Raw genomic sequence first — 25,297 nt, forward strand, 5'->3', positions numbered from 1 at the left:
CATGATTGTTGGAGCAACAAACAAGTCTCCAGTAGTTTGTGATGAACTAACTGGTTCTACTGGATGGTGAGAAGATTAATGAGGTAAAACAGATCATCATCATACTTGCAAGACATTTCAGGCTGCTGAAGCTGACAAAGAAGTTCATGGTCAACTGTGAGCCAAACATCATCACCAAAGTCAATGATAGAAGGTGATGATGGGCCTGTAGTTTGGCTCTATCACTTTTAACCATGATGAATTTTCAAAAATCTTTCGTAAAAAGAGTGATGTCATAAGTATATCCATCGGGGGGGCTCAAATACTAGGATAGGAATAAGGAGACAGCAATGCGCAGCTTTGTAGCAGATGTGTTAGAAAGCTTTCTTACACTAGCAGACTGGCTCTAGTGCAGCCATGAATTGCTGACTAGACAGAAGCTGATGACAAACACGTGGAGTGTCAAAATAACCTTGTGGGGTGCCTTCACTGCGCTGATTTTTTTTAATGTTGTCTAGAAGTCTGAGCCAGTTTTTTCATGTCAGTGTGCAATACTTGACACACACACATGCATGCACACACACACAAACACATCAGTCAGGCTGGACAAGTTGGTAGTCAGTGGGATATTGAATATGGCATTTGTCACAAAGACTTACTCTGGTTTCTGCAATAACCTAAGGATAACAATCCAAGAATGTAAGATGTGGCCAAAGAATGAACAAGCCAGATGGTCACTATATGGAGCAGCTGTAAGACCACTTGTAAACCAAAAACTCACATGAAAATTACAGTGCCTGTGTTAGCTTGTGGTTTAGTCCTGCATCTGGGACACTAAACAGTCTGTTAAAGTGTGGCCAGTGTATGTCCAGCTTTATACCTAAATGGATCTCTAATGCCGCGTTGGTATGCTCATAGTCAAACAAGTAAGCTTTGTAAATATTTCACTGTTATCGCAACCTGTTCATATTCCCTCTCCATCTATAGCATTTGTATGGGACTAAGTAGCAATCAAACCTACCAGTTAATATTCTGGACTGAAACTGTTGAGTAATCTTGCTATTTGTTTTAAGATGCCATATAGAAATAAACCTTTGCAGGAATTTGACGGCCATCTTATTTAAGATCATAATTTTGGCTTGACTGTTTGTTATTCTGAGCCCTCTACATTAAAATGAATTTTATTTAGGACCTTATCCAGTTTTCTTATTATTAAAATGGCATTCAAAAATCCGCAATCACCCTCATATATAGTTTACTGTTTGTACAAAGGAAGTGTTTTTAATCAATCTGCATATACTGTATGGTATCAAAAGCTGAAGTGAATTCAAGATTACACCATCTGTGCATGCAGAAGCTACAGGGAGGGATAGATGCAGTTCCCATCAGTTTCACTGTGACCACGGAGTGTGCATTGACAGTGTGCGCCGTTGTGACCAGAGGGTGGACTGCCCTGGTGGGGCAGATGAGCGAGCATGTCGTAAGTTGTCAGGTGGAGGTCTCTCGTTTGTCAAATAAAGTGGGGCAGCACATCTGGAGGCCCCAACCTTCTCTCAACATCTTTGTTTTCCCTCTCCAGAGGCTTAGAGAGCACCGACTTTTCCTTTAGATGATAGACCAGAAGTGGGCAAAGTATGGCCTGCGGGCTGCATGCAGCCCGTGGACCTCTTTGGACCGGCCCGTCTGCCAAAATGTGAAGTGAACCTGTTTTAATTTTTATTTTATTCAGCCTAGGTTAATCTCGGTGAAATTTAATTTATCAAGTACAACAGCATTAGAAATCTGCAGTCCGTAACATTCTAACACACACAAAGTACACAGACAGCAAATAACTCGGATGGCATGGAGTCGTTAGAAAGCATTGGGGGCATCTGCCTTCAAAGGAAATGCTGATCTTAAAGTTTTATTGTGAGCAAACTCAAGCAGCTTCACTTTACGCAATAAATTGGGTAACCAAATGCCATTATGTACTCATTTTATGTCCATTCCATTATCACTAGGTTTGTTGTGTAGTCACCTGGCCTGGGTTTTTTTTGGTATTTCACCGGCCTGCCGCATAGCTTAGAAATTTGACACCAGTCCCCAAAAAGAAAACTTTGCCCACTCCTGGGATAGGTGAACTGCAGATAGTACTGTTTCTCTTCGTAAAATAAAAGCTTTAGACAGCACAATGTCTGCATTTCCATGCAAGCTGTAGACAACACTTCTGTAGATGTTGATGAGCTGGAGACAACATTTCTTCTCTAGATATAGATGAGCTGTAGATGGCACAATGTTGACCTGATCTGAAGGCTGCTGCTCTCAGGCAGTGAAACGCATCTTAATCCTGCCTTTGATGGTGAAGGGTAAAGCGCTATAGAAAGAGTATTGTTATTTCTCTACATGATATAATGAGCTTTAGTTCATCTTTTTAGATGCTATATGAGTTTTCTGTAGCACTTTGTATCTCTGCAGAGGATTAGTAGACAAGATTGGGTCTGTCTTTCACTACTACTTTTGCATCTCTCTCTAGATAATCAGTAGACAGCACTGTGTCTTGCAGTGCTAGCTGTAAACATTGCTGTATATTTCTGTAGACATCAGTTTTTGCCATTGTTGTAAACTGATCAGACGATTTCTTGCTTCCTTTTGCTGCTTTAAACTGGCTTGGTGACTGCTGACTGCTTGGTGATTGGTGCCTTCTGGTGTCTGGCTTTGGCAGCAGAGCATAGGAGCATTGTGTTTTGTGTTTGACTACTTGAAATACTCACTAATGTACTTGCTATCATATGCACATGTGGGTGTGGTTGTCATGCACATGTGGGTGTATGTGTCATGTGTATGAGAGAGAAAGAGAGAGAGAGAGCAATAGCGGTGGAGGGATGCAGAGAGAGAAAGAACTGTATATAAGGTAGAATTCCAGTGTACTATCTGATGCCACCATGAGACTGCACAGTATAATTTATAAAATGATGACTATTACATTGAACATCAGACTTACTGTCAGTATGTCCTATAAGCACCAAAAAGGATTGTTATTATATTGGACACGAGACTGTCAGTCTTAGTTTTCCTCCTTAACACCTTTAACATCATTTGAGCATTTTTCATACCACCAGGGACCTACCCCACTGTGACACTGTCTGCTGAAGCTAGATGCTTTGTGTTTATATTTATATTTCATGACATCATATGAGGATCATATAAAATATAAAAAATTGTAACTTTTAAGACATTTAAAGAGCTACTGAAGCCATTTCCAGCATGCTTTAGATATGCAGTCAGACTTCAGAGTGAACACCTTTGTTGTTTTCTTGACTTTTTCCTAACTACAGTTGCTTTATTACAGTTGACCTGAAACAGGATTTACTGGGCACTTTGATGATGTACCACTGCCTGTAGGAAAGATTTTGCCTCTTTCTTCTCCAGAAGCTGGTCTTTCTCACTCTCCCAGAGATATTTTTAGTAATTTGATAGATCCCATAGTGTGCTGTCGTTGTTTGTCTGTTTCTACAACAGTTTACCAATGAAGGTTAAGAACAACTTGAATCATTTTGTATACACCTGCTCAAACATTATTGGGATAGCCTGGAGTGACCTTCATACTTGTGTGTAACAGATATTTTTAAGGTTTTTGCAATTCTTCATGATGTTAGGCTCGTCTTATTGAGAGAGTTCCATTGGCTTCCATCAGGCCACCAATCCTCTGTGTCTGCATGCAGGACCATCAGATTGAAACTGTCTTTTGTTTGAGCCATGTGACTTCTGAACACTACTCTTTGTGTCAAGGAATTATGATTTTATGTGGGTCTGAACTGTGATTGTTTGACGGTCTGTCTGGTTTTACTGGTATGAATGTGTTATAGCATTGTTGATTGTTGTTTTATGCTGTTTAGTTTAACACTTGCTTTCTTATAGACCTGCTGCTATCCTCTGGGATAAATAAAGTCATATGCTTTAAACACATAGTCCTCTAGTTTTTTTATGTTGACAAAGCAGGAGTGGCTTGTGTTAATTGTATTAAATATCTTTTATGCTATTTATGACATTTTACATTTTACCAACAATGAATGATAAGAAAGATTGTTCAACAGGCAGATTGCACTTTGATACATCATTTGATGTATTGCAGATGACCGTTCATGCCCCACATACATTGGTCGCAAGCCAGATTTCCTTCCGCGTAATGGCAGCAACTGGGCCAGTCTGCTCATCAACAATGCTTTCCCATGTCCGGGCAGAGTAGTAAGTTGGGAGTACTATCGCTTGATCCCAGAAGGAGAAGCTTTTGCAGGGGTCTGGCGGCAAGTGACAGAAACTGAGTTTCTCCTCGTGGATAGGTATGTTGGATGATGATTTCTGTTCCAACCAGTAAATTTAGTAATGCTTTCTGAATAGACAGGTATATTTCATGATAGTTTATGCTCAGACAAAGCAATGCTGTAAATAACTCTTAAATACTGCCATCAGCTTTTATAAACTTTTAATAGTTCCTGAAAGAACAAAGCAGTCTACTGACTACAGTCTTGAAGGTAACATTTAAAATCAACTCTGATCACAATTATGCCAGCATGAAAAATACAGTGACCACCACAAAAATTAATTAAACTTCTTTTTTAAAATTGCTTTCACTAAGCCTTCAAATGATACTTTTAATTTGCACTTATAAGCTGGAAAAAATAAGGACACAAATAATTATCATGAAACCATTGATGTTGTCAGTTAAATTTACACTATGCTGAGTCACTCCATTTTTGCTACAGAAGAACTAGAGATTACAGGGATGTGTTCTGTTCCTTCTGCTGATTCAATCATATATGATTTCATTTGAGGACATTTTGGGTTCCAGATTGCTACATGTATATCAGGATAATACAAACTTAAGGAAAAATTTTATATTTGCTATATTCAGTGTTTGTTTTATTTTGATGCTTAAAATAAAGTAAGCATTTTGTCTGTGCAGAGAAAAAAATCTTTAAGTAAGTTTTAGCTCAGCTGTGATATATTGTAGTTAGATGCTGTTAAAGATGTTTGAGGCAGATCCTGGTGAATAGGTTTTGTTTTTCTGTTGATATAATTGCCATCTTCAAGTAAACTATGCTCAGTATTTTATCACAGTAGTTTAAGTAGTTTAGCACACAATTTGTTACAGAACTTTGTTTCCACCTGCTGCGGCTGGTAGGCAGACAGTCTCTGTTACTCGTCCAATTGAGGTACAACGTGGGGATTTTATTGGTATCTTCTATCCTCGTTCTACACGCAATAATGTTATTGCTCAGGCAACACTGGCAGATGATGCTGTACCAGCCAGTGAGCTTTTTCAGAATTATTATGCTCAGTTTTATGAGGACATGTTGGAGCCAGAAGTTCCCTTTGATGTTAGCACTGTACCTTCCAGAACCACCAATGCCACTTTTGCTATAAGGGCAGTTTTGGACTATGCCAGTCCCCTGGGTAAGTTTCAGAATATGTTCAGAATGTTTTTCACTTTACTAAATTCATAAAAACAATTATAAATCATTTTAAACATCATAATTATCATGATTGTGGTCTCCACTTTTGCGACTGATCTTGCTACTAGAATTTTGATGGTTTGATGGTTGGAGCAATTGATAATCACATTGATGAAGTATGAAGCATGATATTAGATAATTACAGGGATAAAGTACTTTACATCATTCTGTTTTAAGGATGTCACTGTTAATAGATTTTTAAAAATCAAGTCTTGTTTTAAGGTCACTTGAAAAATGTTGTGCAGACTTAAACTTTTTTTTTCTGCAGCCGTTATACCTGTATATACTTGTGCCAGCAATGAGTTTACCTGTAACGATGGGTACTGTATCCAAAAGTCTTATGTGTGTGATAGACAACCTGACTGCAATGATGGGTCGGATGAACTCAACTGTGGTAATAGTTTTAATTTTCCTCCAAGTTAATGAAAAGCAAAAAGCAAAAAAAAAAACAAAAAAAAAAAAACCAAAACAAAATCCAAAAACATTATGGATTAGCACATTCCATGGATTACAACATTACTTTGTTCTTTTTAAAATCTTGTCACTTATGTTTGCTTTTATAGAATTATTTCACTGATGGCTCTGAATGATTTGTATCTTTTCCTTTCTTACCTTTAATGATAACTATAGTATCATTGTTATCATATTTTAACTGGTCTAAATTGTCAATGCATTTGATACCAATGATTTAAACAGGCCCTGACGTTGAACCATGCCTTGAAGGCCGAATTAGATGTGTCAGCACTGGACAGTGTATAAACCGTCGGCTACGGTGCGATGGTAAAGCAGACTGCCCAGATGGCTCAGATGAACAGTTCTGTAGTAAGTAGTGTTCTATAGTCTGCAAGGGTAATTGTAAAGTCAGCATGTGCTGACACTAAGATGCTGCAGCTCTAGTTAGTTAACCCAGTCACTTTTGTCTTTCTTACTCCAGTTTTCTGTTTTGCTGAACCAGTACGGAACAGTGTATCTGTTTATGTTATATGTTTGCAAACACCCATCTAAGAATAAGCATTTGGTGTTGTTAAGGATTACTCTTTCACTCTATGGCAGTTTTTGTTTTTTCATTAAGGTCACCTCTCTGTGTTCTTAATTCTCAATGTGGTGACAGAAATAACACTGTTTTGTATCTGGAAAATGTAAAGTAACAAAGCAGAAAGAGGAAATCTACTTGTGAAAAGAATAAGTACCCTTAACTTGATTGTGCAATGTGCACATATGACAGATGTAGCCCTACAGGATTTCTGCAAAATATTTTATTGAAGAGTACAGAGTTTGAAAGTCATGTTGGCTGTATTTTGCCAAAATTACTATACCTGGTGCACATTTGAAAACATGGTTGTTGAAGTTTTCCAGCTTGATGTAAAAAAATTAATTAACTTTCAGTCTTTTGCCGTCATCAGTTGTTGGGCTCACCATGAAATGGCAGGACAGTGTAGATTAGTGTAATTTATGATAGTGAGTGGTGTAGTTTAATGGAACATGACCTTAAATGCTAGTGATTCAAATTAGTGGGACATGATCGTCATTTGGGGGGATGTACTGTGTGACTTAGCTTAGTGTCACAAGTGATGCATGTGTAATAATCTGACATAATAGTGAGTGCTGTTCTTGCTCATAGTGCAGCAAATAGTGCTGACCAGTGATGTGCTTGCTCTGATTTGGCAGTAAATAGTTGGACAAGTATCACATGGAGCTCGACTGTGTTTCATTATTAATAATGAGATAAGTCCTGTTGATGTATGGTATTTTTGGTTTGGTGACAGCTATAGGAATGAAACAAAACCCAAGATAGCCTCAGAGTGCATGCCATGTGGGCTGGAATCGTGCACACATCCTGACTGTTGCACTTGCTTGACAATGTTTAATTTACTTTAACATTCCTCTCTTGACAATGTTTACTTGACTTTCACATTTCTCTCCATGGACAGCTGCCTGCACTGCTGATGAGTACCGCTGCATTGATGGAAGCTGCATTAGTATTTTGCTGCGATGTGACAGTCGTGCCGACTGTCCTGGTGGAGATGATGAATTTCAGTGTCGTAAGTACAACTTTTATTTCCTCATAAAAACAAAAAAGTCCACTGTTTTGTGGTTGTGGACAATCAGGTACATATGACATTTCCTGCCCACCACTTTATCTAGTCCAGTCTCTTATATCTGCTTGGTTCATTAACGTTGAGAGACTTTTATTGTGCCAGTTTTAAAAAAGAATTGAGAAACAAATTAAGTCTTCAGAGAGGACAAATCTGCTCTTATGGTTATGACAAAGGTAATTTTTTTCAAATTTAAAGACCATAATTAAAAAAGAAAGAAAATGAAATTCACAAAAATGACAGTGGATAATAGTTACAACAACACAGGTGTAGCTAATTTCAGAGGAGTTTATTAAGATCTTAATGACAGTAAGATGATAAGAATAAAAAAACAAATGTTAGTGGAGCATGATTCTGGTATCAGTGTTTTCATATGTACTTTTTTTACAAATTCTGAGGTTTGTGTCGGTTCAGTCCATCGACATTGATGAAGTCTCCAGGTGTGTGACAGTCACTAAAAGCAACAGTTTTTGAAGAAGAGAAACTGTTCTTGCTGCAGAGGAGTCTCAGTATTTTCAAAGTGGAATAGGCTGTCTGTAATCTGTGAATGTTTGTTGGGCATATCAGGATTATTAGGTGTCTTATTAGATTCAAAACCCTTGTACTCTGACTTTCAATAATCTGATGCTTCATCAGGGTTGAGATCACTGTAATCTAATGTGTTACAAGCCTTCAGGTCCACATTATTGTACATAAGTTTTCATGCAAGACAAAATTGCAAAAGAACTTTAGTGTGATATTAGAATTCCTCTCTTTTCTTTCCATAATATTAATGATAGCATCACAAGAAAGTGGCACATTCACAATAATAGAAAAAATATTTCAAGAAAGATGAAATTTTTCATATAAAAATTACAGGCATACAGTCCTACATTTAAATTTTTCACTATAATAATGAAAAGTAATATTAAGTATTTGTGACAAATTCTTCTCAGAACAATTCAGAGAAAATGTAGACGTGCACATAATAAATAGAAAACAATAAAATCTGTATAGTAATGCTTTATATGAACTTCAGATCCCGTACCTGACATTCACAAAAACATTCTCAAAATCAACCTTATAAAGCTTCCAGACTTGCTGAGGAGCTTTCACCAGGCAAGAGATCTCAACATTTTTAGTTGATTGTCGGGCTCACTTGTACTGTTAACTGTCTTGGTATTGTTAACTTCACAGCTTGCATGAGTTCCTTACACAATGAAAGGCATATGTTGAGATACATGTGATCAAGGGAAGTCCAAGGTTACTTGTACTCCCAAGGAAATTATTGAGCTCTGACGTTTTAGTTACAAGTGTTTATTTCTAGAAAAGATAATACAGCATATCTCTGTGTTGGCCAAGCAGCTTGATGATACATCTTTGTCAATACTGAGCCTAATTTCCTGCAATCTACACAGCTAACATAAGTGATTTGACTGCACTTTAAACAAGGGGAAAAAAATGTGCGTTGGGATAAACTGTGAACAATTGCTAACCACTACTAGAGCATGCAGTGATATAGCGAAAACAATTAAAAACTGATTTTTTATGATAATGTTTCATCAGCGTTCAGGTTTTTTTTTAAAAAACAGTCTAATATTAAAAATGTTCTGTCTCCTGTGGCCACTGGTACTTTAATTACTGATAGTAATATCAAATTACTAAATGTAACCTTTCCTGAGTATCTGCATGCTGCTAGCAGTTTGCTGCCTGAAAATAATCCATTACCTGATGCACATATCCTCAATACACAGTTTTGTCTCTTTGTCATCGCGAGAGAGAAAGAGTTGAAGTCAGTCCTTAAAAAAAGAGAGAACCTTTAAAACATTCAACATGCAACATTTTTGCACAAAGCTGCAAAGGAATGATTTATCTTTAGAAATGTCAGAATGTCATTCACAGTTGTCACTGAAGTCTGAAGACTGCAAGGACTGTAAAAAGAAAAAGGAGAAAAGTCCCTTAAGGTTGCAGAATAAGAGCAGGTGATAAAATGGATTTCAGGATTTGACAGACAGACTCTCCAGGCGAACGGGGGCCTATGGCATGGAAATAAGCTCAGAAAAAAGCAAAGTGATGATTATTTCCACCACCGACAGCAGCAGCAACATCGTCATGAACGGCCAGAAACTGGAGGAGGTCAACAGCTTCAAGTACTTGGGTGCCACCCTGACTAGAGATGGTTGCTGTACAGCAGAGATCCGTATCAGGATTGGTATGGCAACATCCGCAATGTCCAGGCTGGACAGGATCTGGCGGACCAACTCAATCAGCTTCAGTACCAAGCACAGGCTGTACAAGCCCCTCGTAGTGTCAATCCTTCTCTACGGCTGCGAGACTTGGACGCTGCTTGCCACAACGGAAAAGAAACTCCAGGCCTTTGAGAACAAGTGCTTGAGAAAGCTGCTCCGCATCTCGTACCGCGAACACAAGACCAACGAATACGTACGGAGCACCGTAACCTCCCTCGTGGGCCCACATGAACCCTTCTGGCAACAGTGAAGCGGCGCAAGCTCGCCTGGTTCGGTCACGTCACCCGCCACAACACCCTGTCCAAGACGATCCTACAAGGAACCCTCGAAGGGAGCCGTCGTCGTGGTCGTCTGAGGAAAAGCTGGGTCACCAACATCAAAGAATGGACCGAACGCGAGATGCCAGACCTGCTCTCATCTGCTCAAGACAGGACCGGGTGGAAAATTCTGTCTGTTGCTGCTGCTGGATGGTCCCCCCTACGCCCGGACCGGGCATGGGACTGAACTGAACTGAACTTTGCATTAATATGATAACCAAGTTTCAGTGTATAAAGGTCGTGATCGCTGTTAGGCTGTGCTATCCCAGTGTGCAGCTGTGTGTAGTTATTTTTGTAGGAGTTGCCATAGTTGAAGATTCATTTTAGTTTAGGCTTTGAAATAACATGCAGTTTATTATTGACTATGCTGAATTGAATGGTTAGTTTAATTTTACTGCTGTGCATGTCAATGAGGAACCTTGCTGACTTTTACCACTTTTAATTACAGATGTTTAATGCGAAGGGGCTGGCAGACTTAGTACTGTAGCAATAGGAGAAGTGTCCTATTAAAACAGTTTTGATGGCATTTTGATTGCATTTCACTCTGCTAATACAAATCTTGCATCTGCTGTGTTAAAGAGTACAGTAGTGTACACACTGCTTATTCAGACATTGTATCCACCATGTTAAAGGCCTTATATATCTGCAGATATTCATGTAGCACATAGGATTTATCTATATAATAGCTCAATTCATTTCAGCAAGTGTTTTTTTCTACTTATTTCCAGACTTAGATCTTTGCTACAGTATTGGCTAATTTGGGGTTTGAAGATTGAAAACAAAAACGACCCAACTTACTGCTGAGAAATCTGATAATCTGAAGCATAGGACATTCGTTACTTAATGTGTTTCTTGATTGATATACCGGTCATTGGATAATGAAGGCACAGGGAGCACAAAGCTGTAATTGATGTAATCAACATTGCATTGCTGTAAATGTAAACTTTAAGTGACAGCAAAGATTCAGTTTGATTCATGACTATACTTTACTGCTGACATGGTGGATGTAATGATGTGAGCTAGGTACATTTAATTGCTTCTAAAAATATTTGTGTTTTGTGCTCTAATAAGAATCCATTCCATGCCGTGGCGACGAGTTTAGATGCGAAGGGGGGCTGTGTATTAATGCAGTTCTTCGATGTGACGGCAACATTGATTGTCCTGATCGCACAGATGAACTAGACTGTCGTAAGTTCTTTTCTGCCCAGATGGCTTAGCTGGTTGGTGAAACATTATGTAGGGATGTGATGATGTACATGCTGTTCAGGGTTAGCAAACACAGCTGAAGCATGTTAGATCTCGATTAGGGTATTACAAAATAATTTCTTGAAGCACAGTACATTCCTGTGTGCAATTTCTTCTCCAAGCTGAAGTTCAAAACTTTATGTTTTAAGGAGAAGAAAACGGGGTGGGGAAGGGCTTTAGTTTTGTTTCTATCATCTAGCAAACTCTCAATTATGATGGGAAAGTCACTGAAATAGGATTAAAGCCATCACATAGGGGGGAATATAGTTTTTAAAAATGAATGTCATCTAAAATAAGGGAGAAAAAAATGTTCTTCATACAAAAAACAGAGTAATAAACTCAGACTAGCAGTTACTATCATCTTTAAATAGAATTTAAAAGAATTTCTTTATTTAAAAATCAAAAAGATAACCTTTATTGACATCAATCGAACAGTTGGCATAATCTTTATTATGATGACATCAGATCTTCTGAAGTATATTGCCAGTTTGTGTGCATATACCGTGGAACCTTGGTTAACGACCACAATCCGTTCTGGAAAGTTGTTCGTTATCCAAAACAATTTTTCCATAAGAAATAAAGGAAATAGATTTAATTGGTTCCCAGCCCCAGTTGACTCGCTAATATTTGAAAGTTACAGGCTATATAGGTAGGTTTTAGTGAGAACAGTTATAATACAATATAAAGGAGTTAAATAAACATAGAAACATTAACAAAAGCATTAAAACATCAGAAAACTTGCCGTTTTGACGGCGTGGGTGGATGGAGGTGTGGGGAGGAAGAGGTGGAATTACTGCTTGGATTCCTCCTCCCTGAGCACGTGACACAGTAAAATCGGGGGTGACTACCATTTTCTGTCGCTTTGAGGTTGAAGGAAAAAACTTGTGCAGTGTCTGCTGCTTCTGCGCACAGATAAAGAACGACCGATCGTAACTGTGTCTCGAGCGCGAATGATGACATCTCGTCGGTCACGTGGTGTTCACGTGGCTGTTCGTTACCCGAAATTTTGTTCGCTATCCGAGACAAATATTTTTAACGAACTTTTTGTTCGCTATCCCAAATATTCGCTAACCGAGGTTCCACTGTATGTCTATGAAAACAAAAAATCATGTTATTGTCCAACCTGCCATGAGCTTGTTGACGTTGACCAGTTCACCTTGATATTTGAAGTCATATCGTCTGCATCTGTGGATGTATGTACGTTATATGTTGTACTTGTTCGTGTTTGTGCAAAAATACAGCATTTGTTCTGTGTATTGTTGCATATCTTGTGTATAATCTAACAAAGCTTATTGTGAATGCTTTGCATTCTGTTATATCATTTCCCATATCAATCCTAACACTTCTTCCATATGCTCCATTGGTAGGTCCTTTGTATTGATCTCTGTGGCCCTGAATAAATATGTTGAATGGTTCTGCACAATCCTGCTGAATAAGGGATCCTGAGTAAGTTGTTACAAGATGGCCTTAAAACATCAAACCTGCCTTCTCAGACTTTGTGTGATGTCAACTTCGACCAAATTTCTTTTAAAAATAAAAGGCAGTGATTTTTCAAAGCAGAGCAAAATGAGACAGCAAAGAGAAGCAGCGTAATTTCTGATTCTTAACAAGTTGAGTGAAGGAAATGGTGGTAAGTATTTATAGAAATTAGATGAACTGTCCATGTACTATCTCTACTATATATATACTATACGTCATAGCTTGGTTTTTTTTTTTGGTTTTTTGTTTTGCATGAATTCAACAGTTGTGTTTTGAGGCCTGTTTATTTTAACAGCCACAGCCTTTGTTGCAAGAAGTCTAACTTGCAGTGACTGTGTTGCTCTAGTTGTTAGTTAACAATTTTAATCCTTGTCTTCCGATGTCAGCATCTGCACCTGACATGTTACATTGTCGCCAGCTATGTCTCTGATGATGCTCTGGTTAGATGACTAGATGATAATCAGTCCTCATAGTCTAGATGATAGTCTTTTTGCTCATAGTATAAGTGTTATTTCTTCCATTTCTTGTTGTGTAGAAATTTAATGATAATGGTTGTTAACCTGTGGAAATAATATTCTGAGGCTAACCTGAGTACAAAATTATTTTCAGATGAATGGGTTTAATTCAAGAATATATTAATTTCCAGACTCCTAGTGAATAAATCAATTCTATTAGGAAAACTTTATCAAGAGTTTTGAAAATGGATGAGATGGGGGTGGGGAGGGATGTTCAAAACCTCAGGTCCCACAATACAATTAGTGTTGACATCTGTCATATCCTAGATATTAATGGTCTAAACAGAGGACTTTGACCCGGTCTGGGGAGAAATATACAGGACGTGGGAAGCCGGTAGACAAGACTGTATAGAGAGTATAGAGTAAAGACGTTAAGCCGTAAGCAGACCATAAGACTGATATATGTATGTAAATAAATATATGTGTATATGTTCAATCTGAGTTGAGCACTGAATAAGAGAGAGAGACGATAAAACATCATCACACCAACGCCTGTTCTTCAAAGTTCGCATATTGACTGTAAAGCAGATCACTTTGGCTACAGATGCAACCTTGGTATATTGTCAGTGATATCTTGGCCCACATACTTTTGAATCCAGATCAATGCATATTTTTCTTTTGAAATCTTTATCTGAAATTTTGAGCTTAGTTTCCTGTTTTAACTCAGTTTTCCCTTGAATCAGTGCAATATGGCCAGCAACATGTATCATAATAAATGCGGTATGTCCAGCAACATGTGTCAGAACAAATCACCAAAGTTGTATGGCTATGACTGTGTATGTTGCATGCTCAGATGTCCATCAACCATGCATGATCTTGGTGTTCTAATTTCAATCTCATTGTTTTCTTTGGATGGTAGTTTTGAATTTATGACAGTCAGCTCTCAGGCAGACATTCTAAATGTGTTTGCTGATGATCAAATCTGTAATAATCTGATTATCCTTTGCTACAGATTTTGTTCACTTTTTTCAAACACTAGCTCCATAAATTTCAAATCACAGTGACATGCTTGGGTAAGCACAAACTTAATTATGGCCTACATTTAAGGCAGATCATTTTAATATCATTTATGTCTTCAGCACTATCGTACACAAAACTGCTCAAATAGTTTACAAGCATGTACATATGCATATGTGAGACCTGAAGATGGTGCCATTGGCCTTTACTGTGAACAGCCATATCCTGGTTTCTATATTTTGTCTGCATTTTTCTTCTAAATGATATATTTATGTGTTGTGGCTTGGTTATTATGGTTCTAGTCTTATCTATATATCTACACCACAGAAGTGAGTCCTACATACTGTTGTCACCTTAGGCCAATACTAGTTTTTTTCTGGCCATTTATTGTGCTGTGCAGTTTTGTCATTAAGAGTGACAAAGAAATGTGTGTCTACATTCTAAAAACTGGTCATTTCTGCTGTTTATGCAGTCTTGTTGCTGTGGGTGGTTATTTAGTCTTTTATCACGTTGCTGTGCAACTATGTCATTCAAGTCCTATTATGTCTACAATGTTGGTGTGCTCTTGTTGCCATGGGTGATTATCTGGTCATTGATCATGATGTTGTGTCATTTTGTCATCGTAGGTAATGGAGATAATATTATCTCAATACAGAACTATGTGTGGGGTTCTGTTGTCCATATTCTTTTTTGTCATGGCTGGCATATCTGGTCTTCTGTTGTAGTATTGTACATAACGTCTTGAGAGGTGATTATGATGTGCTCAGCTGTCTGTTGTAGTGTTGTAATTATTTGTCTAGAGAGGTGCTCTGTTGTCTGTTGTAGGTGGTAGTTTGACATCTGTATTATCTGATAATCCTTAAAATTCCAAGATTGAACCATTCACATAGATAAACTTAACGTTAACATCTGTCATAAGGATACCAAATAAGTGGTATAGTGTATCAGTATATTTATTATACATAAAAGTAAATAGGCAATATAACCATAAATCAATTATTTACAAAATAATAGCTGAATAATGCACCATAAATAGTTGTGAAGTATTCTTGTGTTTGCTTATGAATAAAATCTATGGTAATCTGATTAGATTTTGTTCACCGTTCAAACATTAGCTCCATAAAATAGGCAAAAGTGTTTCTATGTATAGACATACCTTGTTTACTCTTAGAATCATTCATTGTTGTAACAAATTACATACATGTTTTGTAGATGAAGACAAAATCATATTTTTAAAAAAACTATCTCTGTATCTTAGAACTTTGCACTATGACTGAGGCCAGAATTAATAGATAAGAAAAAAGAGCAAAACAGTTTCCTCATGGTCCAGACATTAGACATGATGTAAGTTTATTTGCTTAAAGAAATCTCTACTATGTATATTTCAGCTAAATTGGGTAAAATGGGATTTTCATTATCATAGAGTTTGCTGCTATTGGGATCTTTTCTAGCGCCACGTCAGTGCCGCATTGATGAGTTTCGTTGTGATGATGGCTCATGCATCCCTGGATCCAAGGAGTGTGATTCTCTGCCAGATTGTGTAGATGCTTCAGATGAGGATCCTAATCGCTGCAGTATGTTCATATTTCCAGCATTTTATCTGTGTTTTTTTTCTTTTGTCATCCTTTGAAGTCACTTACTACTAGCAGAGATTGTGGATACTATGCAATTAGATGCTTGCCTATTGTAAACAGTAATACATTACTTAGCTCACAGTTATTTACAGCTTAACCTTTTTTATTACTACGCCAGCTGTGACTGCATCTTGATGAAGACTCGCAATACAAATAACACGCTGGTAATTTAATATATGAACTGCTTTTTTTTCATTTGGGTAGTTGGTAGTCTTAGTTGACCGGGATTTTGTGTTAAATCACATTTAATCACATAAAAATAGCAAGTATGTAAAATTATGTTAAATGGACTTTGAAAGGTCGCATAAAGTAAATATTATAATATGCTTACCTATATATTTATATAAAAAACATGCTTTAAGTGATTTAAGTTCTTTTTTTAGTACAAGCAGATATCTGCAGAGTTAAACTTTGAGGATCAGTAATCTGACTGGAATAAAATTTGAGTGATCTATGGCCTTACAGGGATAAAGTCTGACATACTCTTTCTGTCCCCTGTTTTGTTGTCATATGCATACTCAGATTTTCTGTTGCAGCCAAGTCATTCACAAAGTATCAAAAAAAAAATTTAGATAAAAATGTGGATTCTTCGTGTTAAAAAGAGGGAAACATAATTTAGAAGACAGCTCCAATAACTCTATGAAGCTGGTAAATGTAAAGCTGTCCCCTGATCCTTTCTTTCATTTGGTAGTGAGTCGTCAGAGACTACTTTTTTCTTATCAGCGCCTGCTTTTTGTGAGGGTGGTGCCCATCCCTTCTCCATCACTGCCTTTCCTTCCCCAACCCTTTATTAAGTCAGGTACCATTTCAGGTACCCAAGTGGGGGAAGTTTACTGTGCTACACAGGTATTGGAGCTAGACAACAGTGCTCTAACCACTCTGCTCTCTGCTTGCCCACTGGGATAGACTGTGAATACAAAAATATGTATTTAGACAAATTGATTTTATAGCAAATTTAGCCAAGCCCTTTACTCCGGGTATTTATTGATCAGATTAATTTTCAAAACATTCTGAGAGAAGATCTGTATTCTCTTTCAAGACTGGAAATTTAATGCAAAGCTTTCAACTTTTATCTGAATATAAATATTAAATATGCTTAGTGTTCAGGAGTGCGGTGAGATACAATGATTTGTAGTAGCTGTGAATGTCAATAAGTATTTGTTAAGTACATACCAACAGCAATAACTGAGCATTTTAACACAGCTGCCTTTTAATGTGACATGCTCAGTTAATCTCTTTCTTGTGTTTCATTGGAGGGGAGGGATTATAGGCATAGGATGCATCACCTGCGTCAGTGAATGACACCAGGCCAACACACATATCAGAGTAGGTCACAGCATAACCTGCCATGTTTGAACCTTCACCTACTTCTTAAATTATTGGCGAGAGTGCCATAGCCCCAACATCCTATTTTACAGTGTGCACTTACTCTCACCCCCAAACCTTTAAGTCACTTCTGAGCATGTCCTTGTTCTTTCTTATACCTCCTCATCACTACAATACCATCTCATACTGTGCACTTCTTTGCCCCTAAAACTCTGAATGTTCCTACATTCTCTTGCACAGTATCAAAGGGATTCCACACTGTAATGCAACATTTCAAAGTCTGAGGTTTCAAAAGGATTCCACCTCCTTGATCTTCGTTTTAAAGTCTGATGCCCAAATCTAGCTCATTACTGTATGATCAGTCAGCCTTTAGCTGCCTGTGTCTTGGTGTTAACAGAAAAGATGTGTTTTTAATGTACATTTAAAAGACTCAACTTTAATAGACAAGGGAAGGGAATTCCACTGCTTTACTGCACCATATCAAAAAGTCAGTGACCATACACTATTGTAGGGTCTTGTTGCTGAGGTTAACCATCTCAACTTTTCATCAGTACAGTGGAACCTCGGTTAACGAACTTAATCCGTTCTGGAGAGCTGTTCGTTATCCGAAATGTTCGTTATCCGAAACAATTTTTTCCATAAGAAATAAAGGAAATAGATTTAATTGGTTCCCAGCCCCTGTTGACTCGCTAATATTTGAAAGTTACAGGCTAAATATATATAGGTATTTGTTTTAATGAGAACATTTATAATGCAATAAAAATGGAGTTACATAAATATAAAAACATTAACGAAAGCATCTAAACATCAGAAAACTCGCCGTTTTGACGGCGTGGTTGGAAGCAAGTGAGGGAAGGAAGGGGTGGAATTACTGCTTTGATTCCCCCTCCATGAACACGTGACATTATAAAATCGGGGGTGACTTCCTTTTTCTGTAGCTTTGAGGTTAAAGTAAAAAAACTTGTCCAGTGTCTGTTGCTTCTGCCTTTTTTGTAAAACTCTTCGGTAATACGACATCACATATCCTACAGACGCATGCCACCTTCATAATTTTATTTCCTTTTTCAATTCATTTGTTGGCCGCTTCCTTGTCATTACCTCACTACTATTAATTGCTCTTAATCTTCTTTGGAGCCATGATTGAAGATTATCTTATTAAAATAAAGCACAAAAATCACTAAATAAGAAGAATGAGCACAGATAAGGAACGACTCATCGTAACTGTGTCTCGGGCGCGAATGATTGCATGCTGGTCGGTCACGTGGGGTTCCCGTGGCTGTTCGTTATCCGAAATTTTGTTCGCTATCCGAGACAAACTTTTAACGAAATTTTTGTTCGTTAACCGAAATATTCGCTATCCGAGGCGTTCGCTAACCGAGGTTCCACTGTATCTATATTGATCATTTGATTCTCACTTACCTTCAGACTGGTTAAAAGTGACAAATCTGGTCACCTTGGGTGCTAAATACATCCCTAAAACAAAATTTGAGCATCTTAAAATCCAGTTTGAATAAGACTACTCTTAACAAGTTTAGAACGCCTTTATCTCATGAATAGAATAGTGTTATTTTGTTACATTTGGGGAAATAAGAATTGTGCAATGAACAAAACTTAGTCATTAAAATAGAACTCTAATAAACTAATTAGTTTGCTTTGTTGTTGTTTGCAATGCTGCTGTAGCATTTAATGCCCTATAAATTAGCAAAGAGAATTACTTTTAGTATTGACATGATTATTATTTGAATGAAGTATCATACTGTATGAGTTAAATGGAACTAGTATGTACAATCTGGTGCAAAAGACATGTATATTTAGTTGGAATAAATGTTCCTCAAAAGATAAAGCTTTGACATTCCAGTGGTACAAATCACAGGAAATGTTACAAGAGGGGTTTTGGGTTCTGTACATGCCCAACTCTGGATACCTCCTCATGCTATATTTCAGTTCCATTCTCCGGGGTTTGTGCCCCTAATGAGTTTCAATGTGAAGACGGATTCTGCATTCCATCAGTCCAGCAATGCAATGGTGTCCTCGACTGTGCAGACAGATCAGATGAATCTAACTGCCGTAAGGAACCACAGACGTTCATGGAATGGATTTTTTTTCATTTTCATGTCACAGTTTGAGATAAACATCAGCAGCAGTGTATGAAGCTGTTGTTGCTGTATGTAATCTGTTTCCCCAAGTGAAATCACCAGTCTCTTTTCCAGCACCTGTCTTCTTCCCCAGCACAGTTTTGTTGACAGTCTGTACTGCTTTTCACCATCCATTCTTTGTTGCCTGCATCTGTCTTGTTTTTTACTTATACACAGTTCCCTGTGCAGCCAGTTTATGCCAAATGCCAACAGTTTTTATTCCCTTGCAATTTCTGATGTACAGTTCTTGTAGACTGCTACAGCAATATATCTTTTCATTTCTCCTGTCATGTTACATCATATCACAGCTGAGAGTTATCTTTATCGACCTAGTTAAAAAAAAAGCTCTTCTTTATACAGCCATTTGACAGAATCTAGCAGAGAGGCTAGGATGTGTAATGCAAAAATCCAACATCAAAGAGGGCCTTGTTCAAGTCACCTAAACCCTGTACAAGAGTTCAATAAGTGCAATATTACTGGATAACCGAGTGGGAGCTTTCTTTCACATGACAGTAAGTGTGCATCAAGGGTACCCATATTCACCTATACTGATCAAGATCTTTTTTCAGAATAAATCATGCAAGAAACCTTAAGACTGTCACACTTCCATTTCTATCAGTGGGAGGCCCATTTGCAACCTACTCTTTGCTGATAACGTTAATGGCAATGACCAACTTTATTAATCCCAGTGGCAATTATACTCCGGAAGTGTCCTCAGATAACCCAAAATAGACAAAACAAGTGCTACTTACAGGATATACATAAGGACAAGATAAGGATAAGTTTGTGCATCATTGTTCTGAAGGCGGTAAGCAACAGCAAACTGCAACAAAGCAGAAATGTACATGAATGGAGTACAGGTTGAGGAAGCGAACAGCTTTGAGTACTTGGGAGCCACCCTTTCCAAAGACGGTAGCTCTATGGTAGATATGTGCATCAGGATTGCAACAGCAACAGTAATATCAGGTTTACTATAAAGTGATCTGTACAAATTTCTCATAGTACCAATCCTGTGGTAATTCTATGAAACTTGGATTCTGCATGCCAATATGGAGAGGAAAATCCAGGTATTTGAGAGCAAGCACCTGAGGATCTCCTACATGGAACCAGTCACTTTTTATGGAGCATGGTAGGACGTCAGGGGCTCCTACTCACGGCAGTTAAGTGGCATAAGCTGGTCTAGCTCAATTGTGACCCAGCGCAACACTCTTTCAAGGACTGTTCATGAAACTACCTTGAAAGGAGGTGGAAGTTGAAGTGATTAAAGGAAGAACAAATGTGAAATGATTAGAGGAAAACCTAACGACAAATGTGAAGTGATCAGAGGAAGAACTAGCTGACAAACTTGAAGGAATAGACTTGTCATTTCATGCAGGACCTGCTTACTTAAGTTCAAGAGGCCTAAGTAATGGGTCTTTATCAGCTGCTTCATCTACCCATGTGTTTCCTTGATGACCAGTACCAGCAGACAGACAGGGACCAGTCAAGGATTGGGGGTTGGAAATTGGTGTTTTACACCGAGCCAGCCACTAAGATTATATGACAGCAAGGTAGCTAGCCCTGTAAGCACATGCCATATGCAGAGCTACAGCCAAGGGGCAGACCAAGGAGTATAGTCAAGGGGCAAATGAATGCATGAATGACATACACCCTGTGAGATATTTTATTTTTACCTGCAGTTAAATGTCACAGCTGCACAACGGCTACTGTGATGTGTTGTCCACTAGATTTTGTGTCAGATAGTGTCATAGCTTATGACTCATATTACATATTACAGCTTATGGCTAATATTACAGCTTGTGGCTCATATTAAAGCTGTCACTGCTTATTTTTCCCCTGTATTTTATGCCCTGCTACAACTTAACACCTACATGTGATACTGTACTACAGATGTATATGTGACTGTCACACATCATTACTCTGTTCTCATCATTTAATATTCTGACATTTTCCTCTGATTTAAATGTCATTACACATCGGGTGACCCCAGAGGGTCTGGGAAGGTAAAACAGTGGGGAAAGAGGATGGCACAGTCAGCTTCTTCTGTGAGCCATTGAAGTTTCCATGCATGATTACTGTTTGTAACATAGATGCTGCATTTTCCTTTCCACATACTAACCAAATGCAACGTACAGAGTATGATATATCCTCGTCTGCTATTTTCCCCACATATAATGTGCCATCTTAGTGGCAAAAATAACAAATAAAACTGATACTTTTAGTTATGCTTGTATTACTGCATGAAAATGGTAGCATCAACAAGACAGTCATACCACTCACTGTATTGACTGAGGCCTGTCTTTATTGATCTAAAGCTAGGTATAGCCAGTATTCTTGTAACAGATCATTTTATTGCAAGACAAAAGCTGTTAATTCATCATCATTAAGTCTTAAATAGGTTTTTACTTTTTTTTTAATTTCCTCACACATTAAAAAACATCACTCATTGAAACAGAATAACATTATTATTTTTGTGTTTTTTTTATCTTAATGTGTTTGCTGCGTATGTTTATTAAACTATAATGTGATAGTAATATTAATAACCTTAATATTAATACTCAATCGATTACTTACAGAAACAGGTATGATTTGTGGCTCATGGTTTCAAAAACACAACCAGATATGCAAAATCTGCTGATGTTTGCTTATGTACAAACTGTTATGCAACGGGACATTGACACAGAATGTATCTATATGCCATTCTTTATGGTCATTATAGCAGAATATCATTCAACATGATTGTGCTAACATTTAGATTAGTGATGTTTCAAATGAAAGACCACTTGAAATGGAGACTGCTAATTAACAGCTGAAGAATTTCCTGTTTTTCTCTTAATGGTCAGAAATATAGTATTATGTGTGTCTTCTGCATGCTTCTTGCATGTAAGTTATACATATACACTATGAAGTATTCTGGTCTCATACCATTGTTCATCATGCCTTGTCAACAAGTTATGTATACACTCTGAAGTATTTTGGTCTCATACTAATATCATGCCCTGCCAACAAATTTCTGGTTATATCCTGATAACTGCATTAATTTCAAAAGAACACATTATAATCATGATAATACATGTAGTGACTATGTATAAACCTTCATGGTGTATTAAAGATCACAACTATGGTTACTAGATGCCATCTTTAAACATTGTTTTTAAGATAGATGAGATTAAAGTTATGTGACACTTCTTCAAACATTCAGAGAGCAGTTGACTGAATGTGTTTGACTTTTACACACGGATATCATGAGCTACATAGACACATGTTGATGTTAGTCACATAGATGCAGATGTAAGTGGTATGACACTGGTTATGTATAAACTACACAGGAAGTGTGATATATTGTGCATATGCTAATGCCAATATATTTGATAAGAGTTGGGGAGCATGCATAGAAATATAAATGGCATGTTGTTACTAATGCGGTGTCCAAGACTATCTGGTAAGATGTTAGTAGCATAAATGTGCAAAGTATTACAAATTTTGTGATGTTATTATTATGGTGTGATGTTTTTTCCAGCAGATTTTGGAGAACTTTGCCCAGAGGGGTTATACCGTTGTGATGATGGCAAGTGTGTAAACCCATTGCTGAGGTGTGATGGTAAAAGTGACTGTGATGATGGATCAGATGAGAAAGGCTGTGGTGAGTCCTCATTCTTTTAAAAGAAATATTTTTCTAGGACCAGTGTGTCACAACCAAATGGTCTGACATGCATGCTCTGTTATAACAAAAAAACACACAGAATGGACATTGTCACCTGACACTACACACAAATATATATACAAAGTAAACAAACAAATTATAACTTTTAAATTTATGTAGTCACTGTGGTGGCACATACATAATCACCAATATCAATTCCAACACTGAGTCAAAACCTCAGAGTAATTTCAGACTCTTAACTCAGACTACCTCCCCTCTCTTGTGTTCTGCACTTCCACTGACTTGGTGATACAAACATGTCATGACACAGTGGTCATTGTGATATACTTTAGAATCTTTGGTGATACATCCATGTCATGATACAGTGGTCATTGTGATATACTTTAGAATCTTTTAAAATCATATTTCTCTATGACCAATGGCCATCATGATATTCTTAAAAACAGGCAGTTCAAAATGTTAGAGATGCGTGTAAATTATACTTCAAAAACAAGGTCTCATGTCCTTTGTAACTCTCCCAATTTCTGCTTTTATAAAACTGAGAAGTTTAAAGGTCTAAATCACATTCTTGTATATATAATCCCCCGCCCTTTCAAATGTTCACAGTAAAATTAATGCATGTAGGGACGCTTTAATGAATGTTAGTGTCAAGACCACTAAATAAATTTTCTCACCATCCATGAAGAACAGCCACATGCTAATTAATTTCTTGTTTTTCTGGAATGGAAGGTGTTGTACACATCAACCATTAGTGAAACAAACAAGCCATTTAATTCAGCTCTTGCTTATAAATGTTCAATCTCATAATCGCTTAAAAATTTGAAATTGTCTCCATTTTATCTGATTGAATATCTTCACAGTTATCAGGGTCACTGAGGGTCATTTAGTATTTTCCTTACATTATTCCTTTTATCTGTTTGAGCCCCTGATGTCTTGCCCAATACCAGTTTACTGGATACAGGGGGAGGGGGGAATTGGTGTTTTACGCCGTGTCAGCAACTGAGGCTATATTACGGCAAGGCAGCCAGCCCTGTAAACAGATGCCACATGCAGAGAAAGAACAGCATGCCCGAGATGAGAAATGAACTCAGGGCAGCCAACCTTCACTGTATTGGTGACAGGCGCTAACCGTTGCGCCACCGGACCGCTCTTACTGGATACAGAATGCTGCAACCACAAAATCTTTCTTCTTAATAGGGATGGAGGGTGAGGGCGGAGTTACTATCTACCTTGCAAGAATAGCATGATGTATCCATGTCCCTTATATCTGCAATTTATGGGCTGACCAAACATTTAAAAGATTTCCCTGCCCATTTAATAATGCTCAATGCACTTTTTTGAAATACTGTTAATGTTTGGCCATTCGGCAGTCTAGCAAAGATTTGTAGATGAAAGAGGCCAGAGACAAGAAGATGGTCCAACACAAGGATAAAGACACTAGAGAGGAGTGCAGGAAAACAAAGTGTACTACAACCAAAATAAATCACTGCACAAGAAATGAAAAGCTCAAGCTGGTCTAGAAAGTCTACAATTATTTGGTTACAAGTAATAAAGATACTGTCACTATTGTTCCCTGGGGTCCTATGAAGTGTACACAACAAAGGTGACCACACATTTGCCACATTAGAATTGCTGGAAATCTTTGGAGAAATATCTTATCTACAATCATGGCACTGCTGTTATGCCATACACAGCAGCAGTGGCCCCTGTGGGTTTTTTTCCCCTTTTTCACTCTTCTTTCCAGACAAGTGGAACCAAAAAAGGAAAATTAACTGCACCAAACTAGAATCACCAAACCCACAAATAGTCTGTACAGTGAAAGACTGTGGGTAAAATACTGAAACTGTCCGATAATTCACAGATAGTTTTTTCTACTACAGCGCTTTCCCTTGACTCTTCTTGCACAATAAAGGATAGAAAACTAACTACAAATTTCATGTGATGTGGTCTTGTATGTGATGTTGTTTGAGTTACCAGTTTCCTAGTAGGTTTGCTCTATAAAACTAGCATGTGAGTGCATGAATGTAAGAACAATTTAAAGTTGTGTGTTCCTTTTTGTTATTGACAGTTAAGAAAGGTCTTTGTTTAAATTCTTTGCACCATTATTAAAAGCCATTTTAATGAACATAAACACATAGTTTAAAAATTCTTCTTTTTAAAATTAATATAAATCATACTTTTTCGATTTTTAGATATAGATATAGATATAGGTTTTTGAATAGCATGTAGA

General features: G+C 37.6%; 1 protein-coding gene across 33 annotated transcripts in view; it reads left to right on the top strand.

The window, feature by feature from the left end:
• LOC112557156 (basement membrane-specific heparan sulfate proteoglycan core protein-like) overlaps window positions 1–25,297 on the top strand; it is a 131,013-nt gene that overhangs the window by 14,916 nt on the left and 90,800 nt on the right. For 19 of the 33 annotated variants that reach the window (XM_025226815.1, XM_025226818.1, XM_025226821.1 and 16 more), the window contains exons 5-14: window positions 1,334–1,459; window positions 4,091–4,298; window positions 5,111–5,412; window positions 5,740–5,865; window positions 6,168–6,293; window positions 7,403–7,513; window positions 11,184–11,300; window positions 15,760–15,882; window positions 19,213–19,335; window positions 22,924–23,046. In XM_025226815.1, the coding sequence (XP_025082600.1) occupies window positions 1,334–1,459; window positions 4,091–4,298; window positions 5,111–5,412; window positions 5,740–5,865; window positions 6,168–6,293; window positions 7,403–7,513; window positions 11,184–11,300; window positions 15,760–15,882; window positions 19,213–19,335; window positions 22,924–23,046 (1,485 nt within the window). The remainder of the gene's footprint in view (window positions 1–1,333; window positions 1,460–4,090; window positions 4,299–5,110; window positions 5,413–5,739; window positions 5,866–6,167; window positions 6,294–7,402; window positions 7,514–11,183; window positions 11,301–15,759; window positions 15,883–19,212; window positions 19,336–22,923; window positions 23,047–25,297) is intronic. The other 14 variants (XM_025226817.1, XM_025226827.1, XM_025226828.1 and 11 more) reach the window with 8 other exon arrangements.

The sequence above is a fragment of the Pomacea canaliculata genome, linkage group LG2 (genome assembly GCF_003073045.1).
Source record: "Pomacea canaliculata isolate SZHN2017 linkage group LG2, ASM307304v1, whole genome shotgun sequence".
Classification (NCBI taxonomy): domain Eukaryota; kingdom Metazoa; phylum Mollusca; class Gastropoda; order Architaenioglossa; family Ampullariidae; genus Pomacea; species Pomacea canaliculata.